Source organism: Hibiscus syriacus, unplaced genomic scaffold (genome assembly GCF_006381635.1).
Source record: "Hibiscus syriacus cultivar Baekdansim isolate YM2019G1 unplaced genomic scaffold, ASM638163v2 tig00110890_pilon, whole genome shotgun sequence".
Classification (NCBI taxonomy): domain Eukaryota; kingdom Viridiplantae; phylum Streptophyta; class Magnoliopsida; order Malvales; family Malvaceae; genus Hibiscus; species Hibiscus syriacus.
Genome location: NW_024062900.1, coordinates 16,515,074 through 16,523,605, shown reverse-complemented (window position 1 = coordinate 16,523,605; position 8,532 = coordinate 16,515,074). Strand labels below are relative to the sequence as shown.

At 35.5% G+C, this 8,532-nt stretch overlaps 1 protein-coding gene across 3 annotated transcripts; it reads left to right on the top strand.

Annotated features, from left to right (window-relative positions):
* The first annotated feature begins 1,962 nt into the window (after nucleotides 1-1,962).
* Nucleotides 1,963-7,820, top strand: LOC120144883 (E3 ubiquitin-protein ligase MBR2-like). Of its 3 annotated transcripts, XM_039158848.1 has the most exons (6): nucleotides 1,963-2,268; nucleotides 3,633-5,524; nucleotides 6,299-6,350; nucleotides 7,078-7,175; nucleotides 7,255-7,398; nucleotides 7,488-7,820. In XM_039158848.1, exons 2-6 carry the CDS (start codon nucleotides 3,764-3,766, stop codon nucleotides 7,671-7,673), a joined length of 2,241 nt encoding a protein of 746 aa, XP_039014779.1. In that variant the 5' UTR covers nucleotides 1,963-2,268; nucleotides 3,633-3,763; the 3' UTR covers nucleotides 7,674-7,820. The 3 variants fall into 3 exon arrangements, 1 of the variants encoding a protein (XP_039014779.1); XR_005518079.1 differs by lacking the exon at nucleotides 7,488-7,820 and having other exon boundaries at nucleotides 6,299-6,349; nucleotides 7,075-7,175; nucleotides 7,255-7,370; XR_005518080.1 differs by lacking the exons at nucleotides 1,963-2,268; nucleotides 7,488-7,820 and adding an exon at nucleotides 3,385-3,475 and having other exon boundaries at nucleotides 6,299-6,349; nucleotides 7,075-7,175; nucleotides 7,255-7,370.
* The last annotated feature ends 712 nt before the right edge of the window (nucleotides 7,821-8,532 follow it).

Here is an 8,532-nt window from a genome sequence, read left to right as displayed (position 1 = left end):
GATCTAAAATGGAAAATAAACTTATCACAAGTCTTATTTCCATCAAACATCATATATTAACTAATATGCACTCACATGGCCTCACTAGTCAATGTTGATATCTTATCTCTTTCTCGATGACTATTACTTGGTCGACTTATCTGGACTTTGCTCTCGATCGTTATCTACACGAATACATAATCCAATAAATATTGGAATTCGAATTACTTGCAAAGACATTTACTATTGCAAGCTAATCAAAGAACTAATCTCTAAATTCCAGCTCAAGTAGTATCGGTACTACAAGTACAGTACCGATACCTCTATGCTTGTAGTATCGATACCCTTCCACGGTATCGATACCCAATTTCAATTCTTCCATCCTTATTTCAAACTGGTATCGATACTTGCTAGATGATATCGATACCCCCAGTATCGATATTAATCCTTTGGTATCGATACTCTTAAAACAATTTATAGATTTGTGCCTTATGGTATCGATACTCATTCAACCAGTATTGATACTCATGCTTCAATTAGCACTCATTTTCTCTTTGAAGTATCGGTACTGGATGAACAATATCGATACCCCTTGCCCAGAATACACTTCTTTAACCCGAAAATCTTACCAAACTTACTTAATTCTTCTACCATAACCTCCTTTTAACCCTTTAAGCTTAACTACACTTATTCAAATCATCTTATATCCATATAACCTATCATCATCTTTAATAACTCATCTTAATTCTTGAAACCAAGTATTTTACTAAATTTCCAACATGTTCTTAATTCACTTCTATTACTTCTAACTTCTTAATTAGATCATTGAAAAGTCAAATATGACTTAAAAATTCGTTTATAACTTCTTCTTCATCAGTTCACTTAAAAACTCTTCATATTTAATCCTTCATAACTCATTCATCTTTGAGTTTCAACACATTTTAATCTCTAATTAAGCTTTCTTAACACACCAAGAATCAAAACTAAGCCTAAAACTCAAGAAATAATCATTTTACTAAAACTCACCTTTAAAATGAAACTCGCGGCAACGAGAGAGAAGAAGAGAACCAAGTCTCCAAACTTTTCTTTCCTTTTATCCCATTTCCACGTGTTTATATCCTATATAAAGGAAAATAAAAATATTCCTTATGAAATGACCATTATACCCTCTCAGCTTTCCAACTTTGTTAATCAATCCAACATCAAAATTCTCTAATTAAGTCCCTGAACTTTTAACTTGTTTCAAAATTGAGCGCAAAGTTTTTAAAATTTACATTTTATCCACCACCCCAGTTTTGGGATATTACAACAAGGATTTAACTAAGAAATTATTATATGTCATTTATACAAAATAATTCCAACTTTGTTGGTGACTTTCAACAATGATACTTAGTTCATCTTAGTAGTATTTGTCAACACTGCATTTCTAACCCTATTTTTTCACAAGAATTTCATCGAACATCTATGCTTCACCTCAGATGACATGTATCTAACATTACACCTTGAATTATTGATGGTCCCAATAGTCCCTTGATCGTGTTTTCTCTCAATTGACCCTTATTCAAGTCAACACCTCTACATAATTCAAAGTTAGATTAGAATTTCTCATGCATCCCCGACTGAAAAGTTGCGCTAGAAATGAGAAGAGAGAAGCGAAAAAGGAAATTCGAGATCGAAAATGAATTTGGGGTTTAAAATGGAATTGAGGATTGTATTGCAAGTTTTAAAAGTTGAGAACCTAAATACAAGTGCCTGAAAAGTTCAGTGACCATATTGCAAACGTACTAACGACAGTGTAACTGCGTCAAACGGCCGGTTACGTCGGAGACCATATTGTAAACGGACTAAATATTAGAGGACTGTATTACAAGTTTTAAAAGTTAGAGGACCTAAATGCAAGTGTCAGAAAATTCAGTGACCATTACTATACTTTACCCTTTATTTTTATTTTTAATATTGTGTTCTCTTTCCTCCGTCTCTCTCGGATCATCATCTCATCCATTTTTTCAGTGATTCGGTTTTGTCCTATTTTCATTATTTTCATTTTATTTTTCATCATAAATAAGATCCTTTGAACACAGAGCAAAATAACAAGGAGGAGGAGAGAGCAAAAAAAAAAAAAGAAAAAAGAAAAAGTCTATAAACTCCCCCAAAAAAGAAAGATGATTCCCCTCCTTAAAATCCATTTCTATTAATGCCCTTTTAAACTCCAAGACCCGATTTGTTTTCCTCTAATGATTTGCGTTTCATCGTCGCGGTTTTCTTTTTCAGGCATTTCTCTTAATCCAGGTGAGTTTTTCCCATAGATAATATATAGTCATTTTAATGATTGAAAATAGTTTGCTTTTCAAGATCGTTTTGTTGCTAATTTTATGGTCATTTACTTTATTTTGAATTTACAGGTGGGATCGTGGTCGACCCATGTTGGGTTGTTTGTTAATTTCCTTTTTCAATTTTAATTGGGCGTAATAATTTATTTTGATGCTGTTCTATCCGATGTTACTTTTGTTTTGGCGTTCATCCATAGTTTCTTTTTTCATCTGCTAGCTTGCAGCTAGTTATGGATGTCAATGCATGGAAAGATTGAGAAAGTGGTACTTGAGTTGTAGGCTAGTAGCAATTGCATGCCCTAATTTGTTTCCATTTGGTCATGACTGACGATGCTGTGAATTTGAATACTTGATCTGCACTTAATGTGAATGGGTTGTTATAAAGCTTTGTGATTTTGCACTTGATCGAGTGATTTTGAATATAGTTACAATTGCCTTGATTTTCCACTTGGCCTAGTGACACGAGAGCTGGGGTTCAATCCCCTAGCATACCTTCCTGCATTCCCCAATTATCAATTGTACCCAAAAAATGGAGTAGCTGTGTACTGTTAAACATAAACTTTGTTTCGCACATGCTCCAGTGCATTTTCACGTGTGCGGTTCTTACTCATAGTTTAACCTAGAATCCTGTGTGTAATCTATGTTGCATGTGAGACTGCCAGCAAATATCAGTTCGTATCTTGATCTCTAGTTGACCTGGCATTTTTTAAACTAGAACTGTTGGTATTCATTTTTCTTTGTTTTCTTGATAGACCAATATTCATACCTTAGTTTTGATCTAGTTGAACTATTAGGATATCACGTTGTATGCAATGTAACTTAAAGTTGTTCTTGCCTGCACTTCCTCTCAAAAATCAATATCTGTTGTCTCGTAGTTATTTCTTTTGGGTTCAAGGTGCTTACTGGTTGGGGCTTTCACTTGTGGACATATGTAACCGGTAAATCTAAATAACTCGGCAAGTTATGAAATTATTTTGTATGCTAAGTTTGCACTATAGTTTTTTATTATTATTCTTCTGCATGCATTGGATGGCCTCTCTCCCCCTTTTTTATTGTTCTTGCCTGCACTTCCTCTCAAAAATCAATATCTGTTGTCTCGTAGTTATTTCTTTTGGGTTCAAGGTGCTTACTGGTTGGGGCTTTCACTTGTGGACATATGTAACCGGGTAAATCTAAATAACTCGGCAAGTTATGAAATTATTTTGTATGCTAAGTTTGCACTATAGTTTTTTATTATTATTCTTCTGCATGCATTGGATGGCCTCTCTCCCTCCCTTTTTTATAACTGAAATATGAATGTGGATATCGTGTTTATCTTTTCAGATTTCAACTACAGTCCGAACTTGAGGCCCATTTCATATTTTGACCTGAGAAATGGGAGCTTGAGTGGACATTTGTTTGAAATTGGGAATAATATGTAGCGTCTCTGACATATTTGGAATATATCTTCCCTGATGCAAGGTCAGGGGGGCACCATTGACTCCTTTCCTGAAAGTGTTAACATTGATGAGGGATCTAATCCCAATGACACGAGTATTGGTCAACTGAATTCTTTGCATAACATCCTGTATCCTGTGGAAAATCGGTTAGCCAATTATGCAGTGTCTTCCGCTGGGACAATGCATGGAAACACTACTACTCCCAATGTTCAGAGGTTTAGTGGCTGGAGTTCTAGTGAACCAAGCTCTAGATCGAGAATGCAAAACGAGGTGATGCAGGATGTTCTAAATCACCAGCTCAATGATGATAGAACAAAAATCGAGTGTCATTGGCCTTCTTATGGTGCTCATGTTGTTCCAAGGTCAGAAGAAAGGCGGATTGAACCAGAAAATGCCATTTTTCATGGGATACTGAATAATGGTCGAAGTGGCAATCAGGTCCAGAGTGGACCCATATTTTTGCAAGTTTCAAGCTCTAATCATAGCCCACAAAATGTGAATCTAAATGAAGGGTTTATTAGCAGCAGTAGTAATGGAAGGTCAGGCATGAGAAGTGGTATAGGTCTCAATGTTCACAACTCGGTTGGACTAGAAAGAGAACACATATCTAATGCCAGTGTTTCTTCCGATAACGTTGGTAGTTCATCTGGAAGCTCTAATCATGTGGGGGAGGAAAATATTGATGGTTCTGGTTCATCTTTGGGCAGTTGGGGTTTATCCTGCAAAAGGAAGGTCCTTGAAGGTACTTCTGGACAGTCTTATTCTGCTGATACTTCAAACTCTTTTCAACAAATAGAAAATGCTGCATGGCATGCTGGTCCTTCTCGTAATGATGCTTCTAGCAGTTTGAGTTTATCGACACCCTCTTGGAATTTCCTTAATGTTGGTCCCCCTGGTCAGCCGAATCCAAGAGTTGGGCTTGGTACGAGAGGAGCAATTCGTGATGAATTTACTTCTACTGTAAGAGGAGAAAATGCAGGATACCAACAAGAATCTTTACTTTTACCATATAGTTTATCGTCAACTGCGGTTGCTGGGGATTCCAGTTTTGGATCTCCTGTTCACTCTAGAGCTGCCCCGTTTGGTGACTCTTTAGACTTGAGATCCCCCGGGGCGACAGCTGGAAATTCTAGTTCTGTGCCTACACAACCTCATATTAGGACCACTTCTGTTGTGCCACGAAATGTGAATCCTTTCCCTTGGAATGGTGCTTCCAGTTTAAGAACTGCCAACCCCCCAAGTTCTACTAATTTTGGGGAGAGAGCTGCTGCATTATGGGACGAACCAAACATAAGAAATATCCCAAGAAACAATACAGAACATCCCATGCTTGTACCAGCCACTGAGATGAGAAATGTAGCACAAGAACCAACACATTGGAATTTGGCTTCCAGAAATATTAGCAAGTCTGGAGGTATGCCATCTTTTAGTCAACCTGGGCGTAGTTCAAGTAACCATCCGTTGCCCACTCATGCCTGGATTCCTTCTCGCAGCCCACCATTAAGGCTATCAGATTTTGCTCCGTTGTCTTTATTTCCTCCAATTGATTCTGAACCTGGTGGTCGTAGTGGCCATTTTCCATCATTGTCTTCAGGCCCTTCTGCTTCCTCACAAGATACTGTTGTGCCATCTGGATCAAACATTCTAGGTAACAATCAACCTTATCCTAGGTCGGCAATCATATTGGAGAGACATGATGATGATGTCCTTGGGATGCCCCACTCATTGCGAGCTTTGGCTGCTGACATCGAAGGGAGACACCAGCTAATATCTGACGTTTGTTTCTGAAGGTCTTTTTCTATATTTTAACTTCGTTATCTCTGTACATTTATTTCTCGGGCTTCCTGAATAAGGTTTGCTTTCATGTAACAGTAACAAATTTGGCTTTCCAGATAATGGATGTAACTAGTAGTGTTTATATGCATATAAACTTAATCCACAGCATGCATTCACACGTATGGTTTATCTACTTGTACTGACAAACTCAAAACCATAAATTTAATTCTTGGAAGATTAGTTGATTTCTAAATTGTTAATAATATTGTTTGTGTTTTTGGCATTTCATATTTAATGGTCTTCACAAATTCATTTTGAGTAGGATATTTGTAAGTACCTTTATTTATCCATATATGTTATATTGAACCGTTTTCTTTCTATTTTTCGTATTTGACATTCTCCCCGGATTATCAGTTTGTAGGTGTTCGTTTTATCTAAAACTTTGATCCACCTCATCACAAATCGTAAGCTTATTTTGTGATAAGACTTTGTGCCCTTGTCATTTCATACTGGGTATCATGGCAACTTTCAGAATTAATCAATGCAGTTAACATGTAATGTGCTATCACTGCTTAATATTTAATTAAGTTATGAGGGTGTCTCAATAAAGCTTGTTAATTTGTCACGTTTCAGAAAATAATGCCTACTACAGAAGCCGACTGATTAAATTTTGAGATAAAAGATATGCACCAGTAAATTATTCCCCTATAATGGCAATTGAACATAAGAAATTATTCTAATTCCTTACTGCTCATTTTCTTCTCCATGTATCAGATACGCCAAGTCTTGAATGCCATGCGCAGAGGGGAGAACTTACGAATTGAGGTTTGGTTTTTGATTCATGAAATGTTTATGTTTAAGCATAGATTTTATCCCCTTTAGCTACATTGACTATAATGATTTTAGAGTTTCACCAATAGGTTGTATGGTTTCTTTGCAATTCATATCCTTTCCCATAAATTGACTTTTCCTTGTACCACGTCCTCTCAAATACAACACTGCCGTAGGAGCTGTTCAATAACTTATGATTTTTGTGAAAAATTATATTGTTTCCGCACATCAGCACAAATATCTCCAATTACTACAGAGAAACATTTGCACCAATGCCATCTAACTGCTCGAAGCTACTAAGTTTCCAATCCTGTCCTAGGAAATACATTAATTATTATTCTTTATTGGCGTTATTTCATTAGTTGGGATGATGCAGTATTCTAGAGTAGATTCTCATTATCGAGAACAGTTTCTCCTTATGTTACTAGCTTAGTCTTGAATAATCTGTCAGATGGTTTTTAAAAAGAATATTATCGGATAATTTGGTGCATGGAAAGTTTGTTCTGTAGATCAGTAACTAGATTGCATCCACTCTGTTGGACACGCTATTGATGTGGTTTTTTATGTTCACATTGCATACATTTCTGAATTCTTTGTTAACAGGTTCCCACGAATTGAGAGATAAAGAGCTCTATTAGTGGAGCGCCCGTGTAGAAAGCATAGAAAGTTACTCTGTTGTCTGAAAATAATTTGTTTGTCTTTGTGTGATACCCTTTCAGGATTATATATGATGTTCGATCCGTTCATATATCATGGTATGGCCGAAACATATGACAGACATAGAGACATGCGCCTCGATGTTGATAACATGTCTTATGAGGTAAAAAGGGATTGCTGTATTTTCGTTCAATCACTTCACATTGGAGGCTATTCTTCTCACATTGCTAATGGAACACTAGGAATTGTTGGCATTAGAAGAACGCATCGGAGATGTTAGCACCGGACTAAACGAGGAAACCATTCTGAAGTTGATGAAACAGAAAAGGCATTCATCCACCACGACACAATCCACCCAAGAATTGGAACCATGTTGTATCTGTCAGGTACAAAACTAGACGACAGTAGAAATTCGTTCATCATAGCTGTTAAATTTAAAGTCTCGTTTAACTTGTCCGAACTTCAACAATGGCAGGAAGAATACGCAGATGGGGATACCGGGATACTAGATTGTGGACATGACTTCCACACAAACTGCATCAAACAGTGGTTAATGCTAAAAAACCTGTGCCCCGTTTGTAAGACAACAGGCCTCTGCTCAAATAAAGAGCAAAGGCTGTTGTCGGATCCAATAATAGGGTTGGATTATATATATATCTGATTCGAACCGGCTTTTCTTACTCTTGAACTGCAACTTTCATTCGACGGAGCTAGTGTTAATGTAATGAATTGCGGGATTAGTTTGTTGAATAACTTGCATCATGAAGATGATGAAACATATTTGAAATAATATGGTGTTTTAGTGGCATTATCAAGCTTTAAGAATATCAAAATCTTTGCAAGAACTTGTGTATGTGCTGGTATATTGTACATAAGATAGGTTTGAACTTGATTAGTTACCACTTGATGTTTTCATTAGATTATGTATATATAAAATGAAGAGGGGTTCATCATGGGTTGTGGGACCATCTTGTTAGAACGCGGTTCAAGATATATATCTTGTCAAAACCATTTTTTATAAATAAATTAATTTAAAATAATTATGATTTTATTATGGAAAATGTAGATTTTTGTTTAATTTATAATTTAAAATTTAAAATTGATTTAAGAGTTGTCATTGATTTTTAGATTAGGTATGTCGAATACCTAAACATATTTTTTAAAACAATTTTTAAAAAAATCATTTTTAAGATAAAATTTTTCTTTTGAAATTATTTTAAAAAAAATTATTTTTTAAGACAAAAATTAATCTACATATTACTATAAATTCGTTTTGAGGATTCAAAAATCAATTACGAATGAGAAAAGATAAACACTCGCACAATACCCAAATTAGTACCCTCGATTATACGTTATTTAAATGATGAAATTTTACATACTTGAACTCAAAATTTAAGTTACCATCCTCTTAATTTCTATAAATTTTAAAAAGAATAAATTTATTTATAAAATAGTTGATTCTATAAAAGTGATTTGATTCACTCAATTTTATTTAAAAGGATGTTCCATTACTACATGAA

Excerpts from the sequence above, each read along its gene's own strand:
- LOC120144883 (XM_039158848.1), top strand. The coding sequence starts at position 3,764 with ATGCAAGGTCAGGGGGGCACCATTGACTCCTTTCCTGAAAGTGTTAAC. Across the intron at positions 7,176-7,254 it reads TTGATAACATGTCTTATGAG|GAATTGTTGGCATTAGAAGA; the intron begins GTAAAAAGGGAT and ends ATGGAACACTAG. Across the intron at positions 7,399-7,487 it reads AACCATGTTGTATCTGTCAG|GAAGAATACGCAGATGGGGA; the intron begins GTACAAAACTAG and ends CAACAATGGCAG.